The 23,542-nt window shown below is 44.5% G+C and overlaps 3 protein-coding genes across 5 annotated transcripts in view; 1 reads left to right on the top strand and 2 right to left on the bottom strand.

The window, feature by feature from the left end:
• prl2 (prolactin 2) overlaps positions 1-7,018 on the bottom strand; it is a 118,316-nt gene extending 111,298 nt beyond the window's left edge. Inside the window, exon 1 of the mRNA XM_061806149.1 lies at positions 3,655-7,018. The gene's annotated coding sequence lies outside the window, so the exon portion shown is untranslated. The remainder of the gene's footprint in view (positions 1-3,654) is intronic.
• LOC133493156 (histidine ammonia-lyase-like) overlaps positions 1-11,749 on the bottom strand; it is a 22,903-nt gene extending 11,154 nt beyond the window's left edge. The window contains exons 1-2 of one of the 2 annotated variants that reach the window (XM_061806121.1): positions 10,841-11,749; positions 10,286-10,667 (exon numbers count right to left, since the gene is read on the bottom strand). In XM_061806121.1, the coding sequence (XP_061662105.1) occupies positions 10,286-10,586 (301 nt within the window). In that variant the 5' untranslated portion in view covers positions 10,587-10,667; positions 10,841-11,749. Of the gene's footprint in view, positions 1-4; positions 3,389-10,285; positions 10,668-10,840 lie in introns of those variants that run through there. The other variant, XM_061806123.1, reaches the window with a different exon arrangement.
• podxl (podocalyxin-like) lies at positions 7,446-23,542 on the top strand. 2 transcript variants are annotated; one of them, XM_061806143.1, is made up of 8 exons: positions 7,446-7,584; positions 18,683-19,258; positions 19,822-20,048; positions 20,124-20,147; positions 20,249-20,378; positions 21,589-21,632; positions 21,729-21,848; positions 21,925-23,542. In XM_061806143.1, the coding sequence occupies exons 1-8, from the start codon at positions 7,542-7,544 to the stop codon at positions 22,120-22,122; spliced, it is 1,362 nt and encodes a 453-aa protein (XP_061662127.1). In that variant the 5' UTR covers positions 7,446-7,541; the 3' UTR covers positions 22,123-23,542. The 2 variants fall into 2 exon arrangements, with proteins under 2 accessions (XP_061662127.1, XP_061662126.1); XM_061806142.1 differs by having other exon boundaries at positions 20,246-20,378.

Here is a 23,542-nt window from a genome sequence, read left to right as displayed (position 1 = left end):
ATACCGGTACAAATCGGGGCAGTAACACGCTAGCGCAGTGTTAACAGGGCCAGTAAAAGTCACTTCCTCGGCACATATATGCCACCGGTTTCACTCTAACCTTTTCCGCTCGAGCGCCCCCTTGAGGCCTTTAGAAAAAAAATGCACAAATTAGCCGCATCGATGCATAAGCCGCGGGGTTGAAAGCGTGTGAAAAAAATCGCGGCTTATAGGCCGGAAATGACGGTACTTGTACTTCGTTCCCTCCATCAGTGAGCAAAATTTAACCGCCATTGAGACGCGTGGTCATGAAAACAGTAAGGTACTCGTGGGGATGGGCGCACGTCTGCTGTGGATCTCGCCAACAGTTTGGGCCGATAGAGCCTGCAGATAAGCGACCTCTCAGCGGGTCCAATCAGCCCAAAGATAGAAGCTATCGCTCGGTCGCCGATGGCTCGGAGGTTCCTCGGCCCGACGGCGTTCTGGTCTATCTGGGGAATGTTATCCCTGTAACGCAAATCCCCTCCTGCCTCACGTTCGCCTTTGACCCCCATCTGCTCCGAACGGGGGATGCGTGGCGACGAGACCCCAGGAAAGAGGCCTGACGACAAAGCGCCCCACAGTCAAAGCAGAGGAAAGGCCCAAATGCTTCAACATAATCTTTTTTTTTTTTTTCCCCCCTCCCCTAAACACAACACGCGCACTCCTTAACGCTCCAGATGCCGTTCCACTTGGTACCAGGTCTCCGATAACAAGGTGTGGAGTGTTCTGCGTCCCATCATGACTCGGCGCGTCCTCCCGCCCCGATTAAATATTTGCAATTCTCACCTCGGCCGCCTCCCGCCATTGAGCACGAGCCCGAAGCTCTTCAAAAGGACATCGCCGGGGCAAACAACTCATCTTTAATCTCAGACGAACTTTTAGGAACTCGAAGAGATGTTGGGAGAGTTGACGAGTGGACCAAACGAAATGAAAACTCAGACCCTTTCCATCCCGACAGATGTGAGGCAATCGGGATTTGACGGTTTAGGACTTGCGGTTTTTATAAGGATACTGGGTCGCCACACTAACCTTACACTTGAGGTTGATGAGCATCGTTTCCGCCATGCTACAAAATGTAGCAGTGGAAACAAAAATCTCAAACTTTCAGTGAACTACATTCAGAAATAATAAGGACAGGAATTTTGGAAAACTGTTCCAATGTCAAGATATTCTGAATAAAACTGCATGCCTCCAGAAAAATTGTCATTATGTCCTCTAATTTATTTAGTGCTCCCCAACCTTTACTATCCAAGTATCAAGCCTTTTTGACCTTTTAGGGTCACTGTAGTTCTTTCCATAACTTTCTTGGTTTACAACGTAATTCTTTTCCTATTGTAGTAGACAGTTTGAATCAAAATCAGAATGCGCCGCACTTTAGCATTACCCTGTGATAACATCATAATAGTCACGATTAAAATAAGTATTTGAATGAAGAAAAAAAAAATGTGTAATCTATGAATATAAAACACGTACAGTGGTAAAAATGGTTAGCGCTGCACGTTGATGTAATTTTACAGGGATTACGCAAACCACCGTAATTCCCGGCCTACAGAGCGCACCTGGTTATAAGCCGCACCGAGTACATTTGGAAAGGAAATACCGATTGGTGCATACATACGCCGCAGCTGAAGAAAAAACGGTACACAGAAAGAGTTTAACGCTAAAGCTAGCACTAACGCTAGCGCTAACAGGGCCGGTTAAAATAAAATTTACTGGTAAACGTGAGATATTTACAAAGAAAGACGGTACAGAGAAAAGTTTAATCCTAGCGCTAAAGCTAACGCTAATGGGAACGCCACGGTAAAGCTAGCACTAATGCTAACAGTGCTTGTTAAAATGAAACTTACCGGTAAATATCACTTGAGACACGGCAGTAACACAGCAGCAACATGTTGGCACAGTGCTAACGCTAGCGCAGCGCTAACAGGGCCGGTAAAAGTCACTTCCTCGGCACATATATTCCACCGGTCTCATTCATACCTTTTCCGCTCGAGTGCACCCTCGCGGCCGTTAGAAAAAAAATGCACAAATTAGCCGCATCGCCGCATAAACCGCTGGGTTGGAAGCGTGTGAGAAAAATGTCACGGCTTGTAGGCCGGAAATGACGGTACTTTAGAGCACATCAAGCCCCTGAATCTGAGAAGCGAGCAAGTTCTTGTTTGCTGTGGATAAAAATCTACATCAAGTGTGGCGTGGAAGACCATTAGGTGTGCCACAGGAAATTCTCCAACTTGCTCTGAAAATGACTCATTTAACTTCAAATACTGTAGTTTTGTTGACGTCTCCAATCCAGCAACGTATAGAGCGAATTGTTCCCGACAGGTTTGATGAAATGACCCGGGCGGCAGAATAAAACAATTATCATCTCGGAGCACGTCGGGATGTGAGTGGACGCGTTTGAGTGACGGGATGACAAACGGAGGAAGGGAGCGAGGGAAGGATGTGTCACATCATTTCCTGAGCAAGTGAGCTTTGTTTCTCTTTTAAGTCAGAACTTGTGAGCATTTTGAACCCGGCCAACACAGGCCGACCATACATTTAAACACAAATGCTACAAAAGACAGTTCTTGTATTCAAATTCACGGAACTGTCGAACGCGTCGGCCTTAACTATTTCGACCACGGGTGTCAAACCCAAGGCCCGGGGGCCAGATCCGGCCCGCCGCGTGATTTTATGGGGCCCGCATAGGCAAATCATACGCATTGACTTCTGTGATTTTTGTTCAAATTTGCACCAAAATTACAAATTGTCATAACATTGAGATATTACAAACATTTTTGTGTTACCAAAATACAATAGTTGAAAAACCCATGACTCTCGATTTCTGATTCCAAAGCGAGTTCATAAATTTCATACGTAACTATGTAATGAGGCGGTAAAGATTTTTATGGTTCCGCAGTCGTAACGGCCCTCCAAGGGGAACCGTAAGTATAATGTGAGTTTGACACCCCTGATTTAGACCATAGGTGTCAAACTTAAGGCCAGGGGGGCCAGATCCGGCCCGTCACACGATTTTACGTGGCCCGCGAAGGCAAATCATGTATGTCAATTTCTGTGATTCTTGTTCAAATCTGTACCAAAATTTCAAATTGTCATATCATAACTCATAATCTTGAGGTATTGCAAGCGTTTTTACGTTAGCAAACATCAACAATAGTTGAAAAAAACTTATACCCTTGATTTATGATACCAAAACTAACTCACAAATTTCACGTCAATATGATTTTTATGGTTTCAGTCATAACAGCCCTCTGAGGGAAACCGGAACTACAATGTGGCCCGCGACAAAAATGATGTCGACAACCCTGATTTAGACAGTATTGGGTGATGGCTAACATTGGAGTGGATGGAAAAAAAAAAAAAAAAAAAAAAATCAATTTTCTTTGCCGCTTATCCTCACGAGGGTCGCGGGGAGTGCTGGAGCCTATCCCAGCTGTCAACGGGCAGGGTTCACCCCGAACTGGTCGCCACCCAATCACAATCACACCTACGGGCAATTTAGTGTTTCTAATTAATGTTGCATGTTTTTGCGATGTGGGAGGAAACCGGAGTGCCCACCCAGAGAAAACCCACGCAGGCACGGGGGGAAAACATGCATACTCCACACAGCGGGGCCGGGACCGACGCCGGGACCTCAAAACTGTGAGGCCAACGCTTTACCAGCCGCCCTCACTGTTCATACCGACCTCAATTATTGAGCATCAAAAGAGGAACATTAATCCGAGCGACGGAAACTCCAACAAATTAGCCAGCCAAAAGTACAAGTGACATTATCAAACGAGGCCTCATATTATTATTATTTTTTTTTTTTTTCAAGCGTGATATTTCCAAACAATCGTTTAAAAAAAAAAAAAAAATCACGAATTTGGAGCAATTGGTGGAACGCAGAGCCATCCTTTCCGCTTCGGATGTCAGAGGTGGGTGTTACTTAATCACCATGGATTTGGATGCGTGCCGTGCACACACACGCACACAACTAGTGGCATCGGGCCCTGCCCTCTCACGTCCGGCGTTTGAATTCCTCACTTGTGAGCTCAGTCGCTCCATCCCGTCCAACTTTTCTGTCCTGTAGTCTACTGAATTTCATTGCGGGGGGACTGGGGGTGCTGCAACCCCCCTCGTACCCACACCCAGCCCTCGTTAGCCTGCTACAACGGCATGTTCGGAATGTGGCAAGCACAGACATCCATACAATCCTCCCAGCACCTTCTGGTTCATCTTCAGAACCTTGACCCCCCCCCCCCCCCCCATCATATCTACCAGTGTCCTCACACTCCTCCATATCTACTCCACTCCCCCCTCCCCGCACCGCAACCCCAATCAATGGCTGGTGCTCCTCAAGCATCTCTATCACAACATTGTGAAACGGTACCAATCGCAGGGCGGTAGCGTCCTAATCGGACCGATAATTTAACGCCGGGTGCTTGCTCACTTAATTGAGAATTTACGACCCGCGTACATCTTAGCGTAGCTGACTTATTATTGTCGGGCCATAGTTCAAACTCTTTGTTCATCATTTCAGAACCGCATTGCATTTATTAGCGGGGAGGACTAGCGTTGTACAAATACCGTATGAGAAAGTGTTTGCGCGATGCGTCACTTACTTTTTGTGATTTATGTGAAGCCGAAGTGCGGTTTGAAAACTATTATGGCGAAACTGTCGCGTGAGGCACTGCTTATGTGCTTTTGCGACGCTGTTTTGGTTAGCAACGGACTTGAGATATGAGTTTGAACAATAAATTGTGACACAAGTTGCTTGATGGCAGTGAACGCAACACGAGAAACAGATATTTGAACACACACGGTGCGTCAACACAAATAGACAATCAAACCGCTAAGATACCGTAATTGATGGGCTGCAGCTGTGTAAAAGTTGCAAGTGCCCAGATTGAAACCGACATTGAAACACGAGATATTTACAAAGAAAGATGTTACACAGACAGTTTAACACTAGCGACGCCGCGCTAATGCTAGCGCCACCACGCTAACGCTAGCGGCGCCGCCCTAACAGAGCCGGTTGGAAAAAAAACATACCGGTAAAAATCAGTGAGACACAGCAGTAACACACTAGCGCAGGGCTAACAGGGCCGGACCGGTAAAGGTCACTTCCTCGGCACATATATTCCACCGGTCTCACTCTTGAAAAAAAAAAAAAAAAAAAAAAAAGTGCACAAATTAGCCGCATCGCCGCATAAACCGCAGCGTGTGAAAAATTGCAGCTTATAGACCGGAAATGAAGATATATATTCTTTATCCTTTGCGAAATATGCCATTTGCCGATAACTAATCCTTCCACAAAAGAGAGAATTCCCTTTGATTCTGTTTTCTTTTAAAAAGAAGAACATACCGTCCTTTTATGATCAAATGTGTCGAAAACTGGAAATGATTGTGACTTTTTTCCCCCCTCCAGCGAGCACAACGCAAGAGGCCCGTTTTCATGTGCGTGTTGAGAGAAGTGCTTGGGATAAGATCAGGGGTGTGGAAGTTTTCCTGGCCGTTTCCTGCCACCGCATCGGTTATTGAATAATGGGAGGGAAGCTTCAAAGATTAAGATTTGAACGATATGAGAAGAAGTCACCGCTTGTGCATTGATGTTTGGCTTTGGTCGAGTCTTGCGCCTTTTTTTTTTTTTATCTGACATTTCCCAGGCATTTACATTCTGACTGTATAATATGCAAAATTTTATATTCGAATGCGAGCAATTAAACTTCAAGTACTTTGAAGGATATGCTTGTTTATATTATGTTGGCTGATTTCATGAATGCTGCATTATCTTTAATATGTTTGCCTCATGGATACAGATGTTTATGTACAGCACAGGTGTCAAACTCAATGCCCGGAGCTGAATCTAAAGTATCAATTTCAATTATTCTTGTAAAAAATTTCTACAAAAAAATTCAAATTGTCAGGCCTCATAAATGATCAACGTTGCGATATTGTACGCATTTTTGTGTTACCGAAAATGAATAGTTTGAAAAACGCTTTACCCTTGATTTCTGATTCGAAAAGTAGATCGTAAATTCCATCCATCCATTTTCTTAGCCGCTTATCCTGATGAGGTTCACGGGGCGTGCTGGAGCCTATCCCAGCCGGCAAGGGGCAGGAGGCGGGGTACACCCTGGACTGGTCGCAAGCCGATCGCGGGGCACACCGAGACAAACCGCCGCACTCGCAATCACACCTTGGGGCAATTTAGAGTGTCCAATTAATGTTGGATGGAAACCGGAGTGCCCACCCGGAGAAAACCCACACAGGCACGGGGAGAACGTGCAAACTCCACACAGGCGGGGGCCAGGATCGAACCAGGGACCTCAGAACTGTGAGGCTTGACCAGCTGAACCGTCGTGCTGCATCATTTTATTTATTTATTCATATTTTATTATTGCAGTATTCCCAGAACACTTCTCTTTAGAAGTACATAACTAGACGAATAAAGTACTCCACATTGATGCTCAGTTTGGTACACACGGGACTTCAAACTTAAATCTTTAAGAGGTGTTTTTTTTTTGTTTTTTTTTTTATTTAACTACAATTTTGCTTTTAACATTTGCGTAATTTTTGAATCATTATTTAAGTGCAACGGAATAATGATTGAAGTGTTCAAACTGGTTTATAATATTAAATATCCTCTGGAGGAATTAAAAGCTCTGCCTTTGGGGGAGGGGGGGGGGATAAACACTCGTGTCTACTACATTATCATATATTTGAATGTTTGTCGTCATGATCATACTTGGAAAGCCAAGTATTCTTCTTGGTAGAACCTGGAAGCAAAAGCTTGCAAATCAAGATGAGGACATGCACCAAAAGGAGTTTTGGAGTCCATCTGTTGTGTATTTTAAGCCTCTCATCCACTTTTTACGCTGATGAAACATATTTTGGAGACCTGCTATGTGCTCTGTGTTTTTCCCCCAATGTCAAAATATTACAAAGTGACACAATGCTGACTTTCCCGCGATCAAACGTCGAGGGGTCGACGTGACTTCACCCCCCCAGATGTCAACGCACCGTTTTGGGAGCGGAGTGCCTCATTGTCCCACCACTTCCTTTGTTATTCAAAACGCCGCCGCGGGATTGGCCCGCGCTCCTGATAAGGGAGGCCGGCATGTTTCGGGGACGGCAGCGAGCGACGCTTTAGCGCCGGAGCGGGGGCCGCGTTGAGCACAATACCGGCCGGGAGCGAGCCAGAGCGGGAGGGAGGGAGGGAGCGAGCGAGCGCAGCCAAGGAGACCACAGAAACACTCGTTCACCCCACCCCGCATCTACCCCCAACCGGCGAGCCCAAATCCCCTAAGTCCGAAAAGAGGGCCGAGAACACAAGCATGCACAAAAGCATTCTTGGCTCGCACTTTTAAGGAGGCGAAAACACAAAAGGCCCGCGCGGCAAGATCATTTACTTCAAATTGGAGGAGAAAGGCGTGACAGGGACGGACGGCGCGGCTCCGCTTTTAGCCCACTTGAAAACTCGTCCTCTGCATGAATGATAGCGACATCTGGGAGGAGCACAGCAACGCGCATTCAGGATGGGAGCCGCGATGACGATCACATGGCTGCTCTTTTCACTCAGTGAGTACATTTGGACTTCTTTCACTGCTCATATTGATCTATTAAAAAAAAAAAAAAAAAAAAAAAAAAAAAAAGCATTAAAAAGGCGACCACCACTGGTGCGGCAACAGGTGCACTCGCGTGGAATGCACACAGAGTCACTTTTGGTGCCATCAAACCTCGACAAATATGAGTTTGGACGCCATCATTTTTCAAGTTTGGAATCATATTGTACATAATCATCAACAACTTTGCATTTCAATGTATTTGTATTCATTCAAGATTTAAAAACAATTAAAAAAATGAATCTAAAACCAAATTTTAAAATTAAACTATTCTTATGTGATATTTGTTATGATAAAAAAATAGCCACATTTTATTGTTTACTCCTAATTAATTACAAAACATTTATTAGAAAATGGATGAATAAATTGGGGGAAAAAAATTCATATATTCAATTCAAAAATGAAAAAAGTACAATTTAATAAAACAGAAAATAAAAATGAACTAGAATACCATAAATATTTAATTTGATGTAAGACATTAAATTTGCTCAATTAATTAAATGTTGCATTTAATTAGTTGAAAAATATGAATACGTGACATCAGTAAATGTCATTATATTTATTAACCCTCTCTGGACCAAATGAAATTCAGCAGAGAAAAATCTGATACTTTCAGAAAATGATACTCTAGACTTAAAATTTTCAATTATATTAAACCTGTTGAAAAATTGCAACCCCTGCCGGAAAGGGTTAAAATTTATCAAATATTGTGCCAAAACAGATGTGCGTTCATCTAAGATGACACGTGGGGGCGACCCGTCATGGGACAAGCCGAAAGGCAAAGTAGAAGAAAATTAATCAAATACAGTAACCAAAAATATTTTTATCCTGGTACTTCATGACATTTTATGAAAACTGGTAACATTCAGAATGGGCTTTGAACCCTAAATGATATATATATATATATTTTTTTTTTTTCCGGGGTGACAAAGAAGTATTGTGTATAATCAAAAACAACAATCGCAAAGGTGAAGCTATGGCACAAAAAAATGGATGCCATTATATAAAAAAATGCCAATGATATACAATAATTAACATTGGGAAATTCAGTAAAGTTTGTTATTGAAATGAGGTCATTTGAGCTAATTTGCATCCATTGAACAAGCTTCTTTTGTCACATCACTTTTTTTTTTTTTTTTTTCCAAATTTTAACACGTCTGCCTTCCTGTTGACGCTATGCAATCAGTCCGAAGGTTATTGTAATCATATCTGCGACTAGGAGCTGAAACGTCAGCCCCCAGCCCAGTGAAGGGGTCCTCACCGAGCTCCCCACTTTAACGTACTACACACAAAACGTCTACAAGGATCTTGAATAATGAACTGGACCCACGACCTCCCTTCTCTGGCTGCAAAGACGTTTTCTTTAATTATGCACCTGCTTCAGCCGCCGCACTACGGGAATTCTAATTGGGGGGGGCTTTTATTTTTCCACGCTGGGAAAAGCAACCCCCCCCCCCCCCCGTGTTCTTCTATCCTGATAGAAAAACTCAATCGAAAGCCTGTCAACACAACACAAACAAAAAAATAGAACGAATGTGCGTGCGTGAAGTGTGCGTGGAACAATTTCAAGGAATTGAACGGAATAAGTACAAAATGTCACACATCGAAAATTACAGTAGACCAAAAAAACCTGGTTCCAAAATGTATTTTTGTCATATTCTATGCTGACTTCTGTGACACCAATATTGTTATTATTTGATATTTTCTTTGTTGCGACATTTATGACTTCACTATGAACATTTTTACTTTGCGCAAAACACTTTATACAACCAAAAGAATCTTGCATTTGAATTTTTGCGATGGATTTTGCGTGGCCACATTTTACTTTTATTTTAAATATCCTCCCGCCCTCCATATTTCAGTCTATATAAATCTAATAATAGGTTTTAGATGACGGCCAAGGAAAAACTGAGGTTTGATTTCCCCGCGGCAACCAAATATCGTTCATTTCCAAGTATTCAAGTATTTTGTACATCGCAGGTGTCAAAATCAAGGCCCGGGGGCCGGATCCGGCCTGCCGCATGACTTTATGTGGCCCGTGAAGTTAAATCACGTATGTATGAACTTGTGAGATTTTTGTTCAAATCTGCACCAAAATTTGAAATTATGATAAGGTGCTCAAAGATTATGATGGTTTCATCGTCATAACGGCCCGATGACTCCAATGTGGCCCGCGACAACAACTAGTTTGGCACCCCTGTTGTACATGAAAGAAATTTGAAATATGGACGCAATACAGGTATTGAGGTGAGCAAGGTCAGTTATATAATTTGGTTCCCATTCATCCATCCATCCATTTTCTTTGCCGCTTATCCGCATGAGGGTGCGGGGCGTGCTGGAGCCTATCCCAGCTGTGAACGGGCAGGAGGCGGGGTACACCCTGAACTGGGTGCCAGCCAATCGCAGGGCACGTGGAGACAGACAAACAATGACAATCACAATCACACCTAGGGGCAATTTAGAGTGTCTAATTGATGGTGCATGTTTTTGGGATGAGGGAGGACACCGGAGTGCCCGGAGGAAACTCACGCAGGCACGGGGAGAACGTGCAGACTCCACACAGGTGGGGGTGTCGGGCGGGTGAGTCTTTGTTTTTGTCACTTTCACCCGACGCCATAAAACGCTCCGATTTGGTGTCAGAGCGGCCTTCTACTTACCTCCAAAACGGGCTGGAGTGAAACAGCTGGCTGTGCGCCGACAGGAAGAGGCAGCATCTTTAGTTATCAGCCCCCTCCAGGACTTCCTCACCCCACGCAGACCGTCTGTCCTCCGCTTTCGGTCGGGGGTCGCGACCTGTCCGTTTCCTACAAGATAACAGGTTCCAGGACACCGGGGTACCGGGGGAGCGCCTGCCCGCTTTGGCGCGTTGGTTTTTGGTGTCTTGGCTGGCCGGCGAGCATGGGAGAGAAGTGAGAACAATGGGTGGAGGGGGGGGGGGGGGATACTTTTTATCAACATCCTGGTTCCCAAGGAGGGTGTGGTGGCAGGAGATGGCCTTGAGCCGCCTTTTCTCGCTCAGAGGAACCTTTTCATGTCGGCCTGCGTGGTACAAAAAAACAAAAGTAAAAAACACACACACACAAAAAAAAAAGATAACCATCTAACCGCAACAAAAAGTTCTATTAATGCACTACTGGACTTGACTTCAACCCAACATTTCCGACCTTGGACTGGGTTTCGATCATATTGTACGAATGTATTTTCGGATGTACCTCTCCCAGGTGTCAGGGATTAATCAGGTCCAGCGACTGGTACCGACTCGCACGGCGTCCGCCTTGCTTTCGCTCGTTCCTCTTTTTTTCTTTTTTTTTTTTTTTTTTTTAAATCTGCCTCATCGTAGCACGTCAACCCCCCTCCGCTCGCAACGTCTATCGAAAATAAACCGCGGCTGCTGTTCAATTAGCAGAGTACACGACGTGGGATACTTGCGCAGCCTTTTAAAGGTTAACCAGATAAATATGAAAGGGAAAAAAACCTGACATTTAAAGATATCTTGATTCATTTTCACCCCGTGACTGCTACAACATGGAACTTTTATCATTAACACACCCCACAGCTTGTATAAATACGCATACCAGTGTGGTTTCCAAGGACGGGGAGTGTGTTTTTTTGTGGATAACGTGTAAGTAAGCGTGCGTGTGTGTGTAGCCGGTCAACTCCATTTGGCGGTTAGATTTACAGGGTCTCTTCATGTTCTCTGCCGTCCCTCCTCCCTTTCACTTGTCTCGCGCTTTTATTTCCAGACCCCTCCCTTATCCGGCTCTGACCCGGTGACCCCCCACTCACAATGGCGCGCCGGGATGAATTAGCTCTCTCGGTCGTAACCATCCCCGGCGATGCGTTGTCGTTGCACGTGGGGGATCTTTGTGCGGGGTGTCACCAAATTAACGGGGAAGATTTGTGCCACTAGCTGTTTTCGGGAGCAGATCGTTTTAAGCGAGTTGTGCAGCGGTCCGGTGCAGTCGCGCTTTGGCAAGGTGGACTAACAACTTGCTGGCTGACAGACAAACACACTCAATGTGTCCCTTTTCTAGGTTAATATCTCCCTGTATCACTAACCTCATTTTTAAATCACAGCAGCAACAATCTTTTGTTTCCGGCTTGTCCCATTAGGGGTCGCCGTGGCGTGTAATCTTCTTCCATCCAAGCATATCTCGTGGATTGTCCTCTTTGACACTTAACTGTCCTCATGTCCTCCCCCTCACCACATCCATAAACCTTCTCTTTGGTCTTCCTCTCGCTCTTTTGCCTGGGAGCTCCATCCTCAGCATCCTTCTACCAATATACTCACTCTCTCGCCTCTGGACATGTCCAAACCATCGAAGTCTGCTCTCTCTCACCTTGTCTCCAAAACATCCAACTTTGGCTGAGCTCATTTCTAATCCTATCCAACCTGCTCACTCCGAGCGAGAAACTCAGCATCTTCATTTCTGCTCCCTCCAGATCTGCTTCCTGATGTTTCGTCAGTGCCACCGTCTCCAATCTGTACTCCGACTCTTCTGTCACATAGAACACCAGACACCTTCCGCCAGCTGTTCCACCCCGCTTGGACTAGTTTCTTCACTTCCTTACCACACTCTCCATTGCTCTGGATTGTTGACCCCAAGTATTTAAAGTCGTCCATCCTCGCTATCTCTTCTCCCTGGAGCTTCACTCTTCCCCCTCCGCCCCTCTCATTCACGCACATATTTTGTTTTACTTCGGCTCATCTTCATTCCTCTCCTTTCCAGTGTGTACCTCCATCTTTCTAACTGTTCCTCCGCCTGTTGCCTGTTCCCTGCTCTCACTGCATATCACAATATCATCTGCGAACATCACGGTCCAAAGGGATTCCAGTCTAACCTCATCTGTCAGCCTATCCATTACTACCGCAAACAGGAAGGGGCTGAGCGCGGAACCCTGATGCAGTCCCAGCTCCACCTTAAATTCTTTTGCCACACCTACGGCACATCTCACCGTTGTTCTGCTGCCCTCGTACATGTCGTTTACTATTCTAACATATTTCCCTGCCACACCAGACTTGTGCATGCAGTACCCAGCAACAATCTTTTCCCAATATTTAGCATGAGTGCGGTTTACAGGCCATAAAATGTGACATATATATAATATTAAGGAGAACAATGGGAATAGCAAGTCAGAAAGGCTAAATGCAGTATTTGAGAAGACGGGCAAAATTCTAACCTGAGTGCAACCGAATGACCTTTCAAGTCTGAGAACGCTTACATAAACTATTTATAACTATTTATCCACCTGCACCTATACAGAAATGTAGGTAATTACAAAGGGTTCACATACCTTTTCTTGCAACTGTATATCGCTCTGGGAAGGAGGCGTGGGTCCAACGAGACCAGGTCCTGTAATGACTGGAGCAAGAAAGTCAGAAACAATCCAGACAATTTGACAAAGAGACAATACTGTCAAGTTCAAGAGGACGATTTTGGAAATGCGTTGGTTTGACTGCCCGTGGAAGAGACTAAATCAACTTGACAGCATGACTCAAATTCATTTGTCTTTTTACTGCCATTTATTTTACTATCCCCAATATTTTACTCCAAAGGTGAGCCACCAACGTACTTATGGTCGCCCCCCCTTCCTCTTTTATATATTTCACTAAATGGCAGCGAGGAAGGAGAACTGATCCCGGCCTTCAATCCAGGCTCTAAATTCCTGATAATGCCAACATGGTATTTCTCACACTAAAAGAGACTGGGGGGGCTAGGATGGGGGGGGGGGGGGTCCACGCCCACTGGAACCAAACAGCAGGCTCCCCTAAAGTGAGGGCAGAGTGGGTGGCGGCACCCTCTGACCCTACCCTGACCCTCCACGCATTGACATGCATCACAAGCTCACTATAAAATTCTTATTACCTCTGCTAAGCATGAACGCAGAAAACCATCCATCCATTTTCTTTGGCGCTTATCCTGACAAGAGTCGTGGGGAGTGCTGGAGCCGATCCCAGCTGTCAACGGGCAGGAGGCGGGGTACTCCCTGAACTGGTCGCCAGCCAATCGCAGGGCACAGCCGCACTCACGATCACACCTAGGGGCAATTTAGAGAGTCCAATTCATGTTGCATGTTTTTTGGGATGTGGGAGGAAAGCGGAGTCCCCGGAGAAAACCCACGTAGGCATGGGGAAAACATGCTTTACCAGCTGAGCCACCGTACCGCCCGCAGAAAAGCATCGAAATCAAACTCCTAAACTTACTTCCACATAGTGCCACGGCACTATGATGCCACCACAACTATTCAAGTAAAACCAATGACGTTGATACAAATGCGAATGGATTAAGTCCCCCCCCGAACGCAACCAGTAAGTCCATCACCCAGAGAGAAGTGAGGGAGTAAACTTTAGGACAAACATAAATGTATTGTATTCTATCTACATTTTTTTTTCTTTTGTTTTGTTTGAGGAATTGTCTGATGGCCAGTTCGGGGCGCACCACCCCTCTCGCTCAGTTAGGCGGAATACGTCGCAGTTGACCCGCAACTCTAAAAAGGGCATTTGGTGTCGACACGAAATTTCGTTTTTTTAACTATTTGCGTCACAACGGGAGCAGCATCATTATAGTCGTAACTCTAATCGCATAAAATGACACGATGTGGTCCGACAAATACAAATACAGCAGTACTTACTTATCAGTTCGACCTTGGCAGAGATTTGTGTCTTCTAGTTCAGACTAAGATATTGTGTGCTATTTGGCATATTATTTAGCGTCTTAATGATCCGAGATGTGCACAATGCAATAAGTTCATGTAACTTTTATCAGCGTTTTCCTGGAACCATCACAGTATTTCTATAATGTGGTGGAACAGCGGAGGACGAATTCGCATTTTTGTGGAGGTGTGGTGTCAGGACAGTGCAAGTGGATCTGATGGCCCCCACGTGGCCTGCATGGCGAGGAATGTGTGGGTGAGGTAAAAAAAAAAAAAAAAAAAAGGAAAAAACCTTGGTGGAGATAGTGGCGGGATCAGGGGTCCTGTCGCCTGCAAAGAAACAGATGTGGTGGTGACAGATGGGGGTCAGGGGTGAGGCGGTGGGGGAAAAGCAAAAAAAAAAAAAAACATGGATATTGCTCAACACGTTTCCAAAATAATCAATCAGGGGTTCGAGTGAACTCATGCCAGCTTCAAGAAAATCATTGGACTGTAAAAAAAAAAAAAAAAAAATACATAAATATTGATAGCAACTCCAAGACTGTGTGTTAGGATAAAAGTGCATTAATTAATTATATCTACATAATTACATATACATTAATACTAAACTTGAGTTTATCCAGCAGAATTTGGGCAAAAAGTGGGGTACACCCTGGACTGGTTGCCAGGCATTTTCAAGAAAAGTAAAATCATTAATTGTCATGCAAGACAATAACAACAACAAAAATGCCATTGAAGCTTTAGCGACCTTGAGTTTAATGACAAAAACTCATCTTTGGCTATAGCATCCCCCGACCTCAACCCAATTAAGAACCTGTACCGCATCTTTAAAATAATCATTTGGAATGCTGTATTCCAAATAATTTTGTCCAAAATGTCATTTTGGGGCGGCACGGTGGATCAAGCTGGTAAAGCGTTGGCCTCACAGTTCTGAGGTCCTGGGTTCAATCCCGGACCCGCATGTGTGGAGTTTGCATGTTCTCCCCGTGCCTGCGCGGGTTTTCCTCCGGGCACTCCGGTTTCCTCCCACATCCTAAAAACATGCAACATTCATTGGACACTCTAAATTGGCTGTAGGTGTGATTGTGAGTGCGGCTGTTTGTCTCTATGTGCCCTGGGATTGACTGGAAAACAGTTCAGGGTGTACCCGGCCTCCTGCCCGTTGACAGCTGGGATAGGCTTCAGCGCTCCCCGCCACCCTTGTGAGGATATGCAGTGAAGAAAATGGATGGATGGATGTCATTTTGGTCATTTTAAATGAGGAAATTGGTCAAAAAAAAAAAAGCTACTCCCGACTAATTTCAAAAAGCTCAGTAAGCATCTGTCTCTCTTAGTAAGAGCACTCAGGGGCCCGATAAGCAATGCGCCTGTGCCTACGTCGACCAGCCCCCACTCGACCAGAACACACTCTTATCGGTGCACTTCTGACCCTGAGTGGAAGGGGATTCTGCAATGACGGGATAGGCTGGCACTCGTTTTTCTCCTCGTGTTGTATCGAAAGCAATTGTCACCGTCAAGCTGTGGCGTCGCAAAGCCTACCTTGAAGGGACTTCAGAGTTCATGGTGAGCAGTCTTTTTTTTTTTTTTTTTTTGCATTAGGGAAGCCACCCCCCCCCCAAAAAAAAGGATAATTTCAGCTATACAAAAAAAAATCACAGTGATAACGTATACAAAAGTTCACAACAATGCAGATAATAACCTTGAATATACAAAATCGGTATTTAAAGGGGCAGTGTGTTTATGATTGTTCATTGACATACAGTGAAGGAAATAAGTATTTGAACACCCTGCTATATTGCCACTTGGAAATCATGGAGGGGTCTGAAATTTTCATTGTAGGTGCATGTCCACTGTGAGAGAGATCATCTAAAAAAAATCCAGAAATCACAATTTATGATATATTTTTAACGATTTATTTGTGTGATCCAGCTGCAAATAGGTATTTGAACACCTGTGAAAACCAATGTTAATACCTGGTACAGTAGCCTTTGTTTGCAATTGCAGAGGTCAAATGTTTCCAGTAGTTGTTCACCAGGTTTGCACACACTGCAGGAGAGATTTTGGCCCATTACTCCACAAAGATCTTCTCTAGATCAGACAGGTTTCTGGACAGTCGTTGGGAAACTCGGAATTTCAGCTCCCTTTTCTATTGGGTTTAGCTCTGGAGACTGGCTCGGCAACGCCAGAACCTTGATATGGTTCTGATTGAGCCACTCCATGGTTTTCCCGGCTGTGTGCTTCGGGTCATTGTCATGTTGAAAGACCCAGCCACGACCCGTCTTCAATGCTCTGACTGAGGGAAAAAGGTTTTTGGCCAAAATCTCACAATACATGGCCACGGTCATCCTCTCCTTAATATAGTGCAGTCATTCTGTCCCATCTGCAGAAAAACACCCCCAAAGCATGATGCTACCACCCCCGTGCTTCACAGTAGGGACGGTGTTCTTGGGATGGAACTCATCATCCGTCTTCCTCCAAACACCGTTAGTGGAATTATGACCATAACTGTTCCATTTTAGTCTCATCTGACCACAAAACTTTCTCCCATGACTCCTCTGTATCATCCAAATGGTCATTGGCAAACTTCACACGGGCCTTGACATGTGCTGGTTTAAGCAGGGGAACCTTTCGTGCCATGCGTGATTTCAAACCATGACATCTTAGTGTATTACCAACAGTCACCTTGGAAACGGTGGTCCCAGCTCTTTTCAGGTCATTGTCCAAGTCCTTTTGTGTAGTCCTGAGGTTCTGTCCTTTCTAAGGATTATTGAGACCCCACAAGGTGAGATCTTGAATGGGGCTCCACTCCGATTGATATTGACCGCCATGTTTAGCTTCTTCCATTTTCTAACGATTGCTCCAACAATGGACCTTTTTCCACCAAGCTGCTTGGCAATTTCTCTGTAGCCCTTTCCAGCCGTGTGGAGCTGTACAATTTTGTTTCTGGTGTCTTTGGACAGCTCTTTGGTCTTGGCCATGTTACAAGTTTGAGTCTTCCTGATTGTATGGGATGGATAGGTGTATTTATGCAGCTCGGGACCTCACTGAGTTGCATCTGATTCAGGATAATACATGGAGTGGAGGTGGACATTTAAAGGCGGACTAACATGTCTTTGAGGGTCAGAATTCTAACTGATAGACAGGTGTTCAAATCATACACTGTGATTTCTGTTCAAATACTTATTTTCTTCACTGTAGTGACGTTGGCGCCAAGACGATGACATCATCTACAGTGTAGATTGGCCGTGACGAATGGCATTTAGTGTAGGTTCTACACTAAATGCCATTCATCACGGCCAATTGTCCAGTAATATGTCGTATGTCATCAGTAGTCCCGTCCACGGGATACAACACAATAGCTGGGCGGAGGTCCCAATCCACAGAGGTGGTGGAGCCAGACGCCATTGTTGTGCTGATGTGGACTGAGGCATGGATTGTCCATTGCTCCACAGACACACGTACACATGCAAAAAAGGCAGGGGCGTGTATAGGTGTGGTGCATCCGAGTTGATTGTGTACTGCATCCTGGCCCGGTCGCTATAAATAGAGCAACAGAGGAAGATGGGTGGCTAAGGAGTTGAATGTTCATATTATTTCTTTTGTGATATTTGATTGTGTCTTTGTTTGTGGTTCTCACATGCTATTTCAGTCTTTTTGTTCCACTAATGTTTAAATCAAATTTTATGATATGATACAATTTTTTAGGATTAAGTTAATTACATTTAGTTATATGCAGGCTCCTAATAACTAAAATAAATACTTGTTTTTTTTAAGGAGTTAAGGAAAACCCTTTAGAATACTGTATCATGAAATAAGATCATCAAAAATAACATGGAAAATTATTATATTATCTTAACACAATAAAAAATAAAATGAAACAAAAATGTTTTGTTTTGTGCATCATCTATTTTGTTTTGCCCTTATACTCACAAGGGTCACAGGGAGTGCTGGAGCCTATCCCAGCTGTCAACGGGCAGGAGGCGGGGTACACCCTGAACTGGTCCCAAGCCAATCTCAGGGCTCATCGAGACAAACAGCCGCACTCACAATCACACCGAGGGGCAATTTAGTGCGTCCAATTAATGTTGCATGTTTATTTTGGAATGTGGGAGGGAACCGGAGTGCCCGGAGAAAACCCACGCAGGCACGGGGACAACATGCAAACTCCACAAACACGGGTCCTCAGAACTGTGCCAACGCTTTACAAGCTGATCCGCCGTTTTTAAAAAAAATTGTGTTATGATTGTTAGTGTAGTATTTTGTTTGTGACTTTATTTAAGAGCATTTTTTATTGTCCTATATTTAAAAGTTCTGTTACAACTGCTCCAATTCTGCATGACACCGGCCCAAAAATAACAATTGACTGATATGTACTTTTTTTTTTTTTTTTTATTTTTTAGGTCTTCTATGTCACAAAACGCACTCAGACGTTTCGACTGCGGCTACCGGAGTCACCGTGGCGAAGGATCCCCCCACGCAAAGGATGACGGCTTCGCCCTCCAAAGCGCCAACCGTCCCCAGCAAAGTGACAATCCCGGCTGTAGTGCAGCCCGTTACTAACAAACCACAAACAGTCGCGTCGACAAGCGGAAACGCAGGGACGGTGACGCAGGCGGCGGCGGTTTTACCACCGGTCAGCTTGGCTCCCGCTGTAACGGCACCCATTGTCAAGACAACGCTCGCCCCTTCCCAATCGCATCAGCCCCAAACGGTGACCGCGACTGCTGTTGGCATCCCCAGTGCGGTACCTACTCTTAAGAGCGCATCCCCCGCCCCGATGCCCACGGCAAGAACACCCGATACCACCCTCACAGTGGCGCCACGAGACAGCACGCAAACGGCAGGCAAAAAAAACGATGACATTACTACGGTTAAACCGACGGTCAAGGCGTCCACATACGCCCCCACGGCAAATCATCAGCTCGCCGTGCACACCACCGTCATCCTCAAGACGACTCAACGGGAGATCCAATTGGGTAAGGCGAAGGAATACTTTACTTCCTGTAGATATGAGGAGAGGCTTATCAATTAAGGAAAGAGTGTTGACAAAAAAATACTTTGCCACCATCGTGTGGCATCTGCAAGCAATTGCAAACCTTTTTTAACAACTCCCTTCCCACTCGTGCACTATTTTACTTGTGCTGTGTAATCCGTTTCAGAAATTAAGAATCTTCCCAAGAGTCTGGGGCGGCACGGTGGGATCGTTGGGCTCACAGTTGTGTGGAGTTTGCATGTTCTCCCCGTGCCTGCCTGGGTTTTCTCCGGGCACTCCGGTTCCCTCCCACATTCCAAAAACCTGCAACATTAATTGCAGTCTAAATTGCCCCGAGGTGTGATTGTGAGTGCGACTGTTTTGTCTCCATGTGCCCTGCGATTGTCTGGCGACCAGTTCAGGGTGTACTCCGCCTCCTGCGCGTTGACAGCTGGGATATGCTCCGGCACTCTCGGCGACCCTTGTGAGGATAAGCGGCAAAGAAAATGGATGGATGGACTAAAAGTCTGTTGTACTTGTTTCCATTGCGATGTATGAACATCACAGCGCAAAGCACTCCAACAACCCCCCAACGGACAACGAATCCAAGGACCAACAAACCAGCTGTGATGAATGAGACCACCACACTGTTCCCCGTCCTGGCCCCAACTACTCCCTCCGCTGTTGTGACCACAAGTGCATCCACCGGTGCCATCTTCCCGGAAATTATCACAACAACGACCACAACAACAAAAACAACAACAACAGCTCTTGCTTATCCAAAGAAGTTTTCGGTAGGACAGCGAAGCACTATTTGTAAATGTATGGGAATCGCATTTCACTCATTTTTTTGCCCTTCTTGTGTTTAGTACTCGCTAAACAGCGGACAAGAGGTAGGGATTTTTTTATTTTTAAAATCTCATTTAGTTGTCTTATGACCTGGGGGGGGGGCTGCTGGTGATTTTGCTACCTGTGCTTTGCCCCTGTTTAGAAGGAGGAGGAGAAAGACCTCGTGGAGGTGTGCAGGCACCTCATGGGCAACCTGAAGGACGGAAACTGCACGCTGACGTGGCGCCACCATAAAGGCAAACTGCTGTTTGACTGCGTGGAGATCAACGGCAAAGGTACTCTGGCCTCCGGCCACCCACTTCAAAATGTGCATTTCCTCACCTTTGGAGCTCCTCTCTAATAATACCCTATACTACGATTTGACGAAAAGTGAAAATGTATTGTCTAAATCAGGGGTGGCCAGACTTTTTAACCCCAAGATCTACTTCTCAAGCATCGAGCCTCTCACGATCAACGGGGGCGTCTCTGGCGGTTTTTTTTTGGTTTGTTTTTTTTTTAGAATGATAAATGATGAAAATTAATGACCAAGTCACAAAGATCTACCCACTACAAAAATGCAAAACATATTTATTTTAAAGTATATTGAGGATTCTTTAAGTGTAAATGTATGTTTGTGTGCCTTGCATAATCGCATAAGCCAATATTACACGACATAATTAACTTTAAACATTTTTTTTGTAACTATGAGTTCACGTTGATGATCACTAAATGCCACACGGATGAAAAATAATGACCAAGTCACAAAGATCTACCCACTACAAAAATGCAAAACATATTTATTTTAAAGTATATTGAGGATTCTTTACGTGTAAATGTATGTTTGCATCCCTTGCATAATCGCATAAGCTAATATTACACAACATAATTAACTTTAAACATTTTTTTTGTAACTATGAGTTCACGTTGATCACTAAACGCCACACAAACGAAAACACACACCTGGGCTGTGTCGCTCACATCAGTGGATTAGTCCAACTGCAGTGAGGAACACTCACAAGCTCCGATGTCCTTCCACACATCAGCCATCCCGTGTAACTGTACTCCTTTCCAGCTGTAGAGATGTTATTGAAGATAATATGTTCGCCTTATTTTTAAAAGATCGGAACAACGGGTCAGCTATGCCTCTTTTATGCGTAATGTGTCGAACCCGGAAACGACAGCGGCGGCTTTCGCTGATGAACTATATTGTGTGAAAAAGTGACTGCTGTGCGGCCAGTTGGGATTTTAGTCCATTCACTTTTCTCTTCTCAAGCTTGCATTTCGGCGGAATATCAGCGTCTTTATTTTCCATAAACAGCTCGAAGATGCTGTTCCATATTTCGCTACAGCGGCAGATGGGGCAAACGCACTTTGAAAATTACAGCGTGGAGAAAAAAAAAAGTCCGCCTCACATTCCGTTATGAACGTGATACGTTTGTGTTCTTACTCATGTTTGTTAAGATTTCTTAAGCACCCCTGGTCTAAACACTTTTATGTACTTTACAGTGAAAACAGCGCTGGCAACTCAGTATTACGAAGAAATAACAAAGGTGAGTGTTGGTCGTCTCCAGCAGTGCACTCACCTTTAAACTTGAACGAACCACGAACATTTCCACTGGATTCTTCTTTTGTTTGTCCACATGAAGAAACCGACAGATAACAAAACCCTGATCGCCATTTTGGGGTCGTGTGGCGCTCTGCTGATTATGATCATCATCCTGGCCGTGTGCGCCTCCCACCACCGGAAGCCTTACAGCGAGAATCAGGTATGTGAGGCATTAGTTTGAAATGAACACATTTCAGGCAATTATTGATGAAAAACGTCCCTTTGAAACTCACCAGCAACACCTAACCGAGGAGCTCCACACGGTGGAGAACGGTTACCACGACAACCCCACCCTGGAGGTGATGGAGGTGCAGCCCGAGATGCAGGAGAAGAAGGTGGCCCTCAACGGCGAGTTCAGCAACGACGGCTGGATCGTGCCCATGGACAACCTGCTCAAGGAGGACGTCCCCGACGAGGAGGACACGCACCTGTAGGGAGTGCAAACTCGCCACAGATGAGACACCAATCTGACCCCCAATCAACAGGACCGTGGAGTGGGCCTTAATATCGAACTGCGACAACACCTACCATCAACATCCAGTTGAGGTTACACTGTGCCTTTATGAAGGGCTTTATGTAAATGTTCAATATATGCTTTTTGTACACGTACCAGAATTTTATACGCCACAGTTCAAAGAAATTATGCTATGAATCATGAGATGGGATCGACAAGCCCGAGTCAAATTATACAGCGGCGCATTGAGAGATCTTTGAGCCGACTTAGCTCAGCGATAACACTTCAAAATTTCATAAAGAGGCTTACAATTAGCATCAATGTCAGAGTGCTATGAACCTGCAACAGATATTTGAACACAAAACGCGGGCCGACGTGATTACAGATAATATAATAATACTTGCAGGCATATAGTCTTATCTTCTGCTAAGGACAATATTACTGCAGCTTACTGTGTGACCGGCTTTTTGTACAGTAGACCTTTGCCTGTAATATACTGCCCCCGGCGGCCAAGACAGGTACATCAGAAGTAGCGCCACAATGTCCATTGAATTGAAGCAAAAACAAACCAAAAAAAACCCTTCTTTATAGTAAGTAAGTTTCTTTCGGCTTGTCCCGTTATATTCTATTTAATTATGACATCACTATGTTTTTTTTATAGACTTCTAGTTTCCTGATTAAAATGTTAAATGTTACAATTTTGATTGTTGTGTACCTTAAAAAAAAGTAATTCATTTTAATGGAAAAATGATTTGCGATATAAGGATTTGAAGTCACACGCGTAGCCACGTTTAAAGTCGTATCCCCAGGCATCACATATTTAGTCTGATGAGAATCTGGCATTGAAATCCTGCCTACAAATTTTCAGCCAACTAAAAACTTTGAATAGCTAAACCTGTAAATATTGTTATTACTATTTTTGTTGATGCTGGACGGCTCAAGTCATTTTTGACCCGAGCACATTTCTTTGAATGTATTCTAATGGTTCACTTCCACTTTAAACCAATAAATAAATAGATCTCCACATCAAACTCCAGTAATTCACTATTTGGTGAATAGCGAAAAAAGTAAGAGTAACAGTAAGAATTCCTGGACGTGCTCCTTTTTAGACAGGACTTTAGTGCCACCTTGTGGGCGTTTCAGAAAGAGCATTAAAATTGTGACAGGGTGAGTTTTGCAGAATTTGTGAATAGTTATTACTGTATGTTAATGCACCACTTTCAAGCCGCCGTTTTTGTGTTTGTGTGTACTACATTTCACCAAAGTATGTTCTCAGTATTTTTTAATATTTGTATTTATGGTTGGTTTGCTGATAGAAGTGAACAACAGGGGTCTGACACACTGGAAAGTTGTAAATTGTTGCCACAATATTTTGCTAATAAAGCATTTTTTTTCCCTCC

Source organism: Syngnathoides biaculeatus, chromosome 20 (genome assembly GCF_019802595.1).
Source record: "Syngnathoides biaculeatus isolate LvHL_M chromosome 20, ASM1980259v1, whole genome shotgun sequence".
In the NCBI taxonomy this organism is placed as follows: Eukaryota; Metazoa; Chordata; class Actinopteri; order Syngnathiformes; family Syngnathidae; genus Syngnathoides; species Syngnathoides biaculeatus.
The sequence above is the reverse complement of the archived record's forward strand: the minus strand, read 5'-3'. Positions and strand labels throughout refer to the sequence as shown.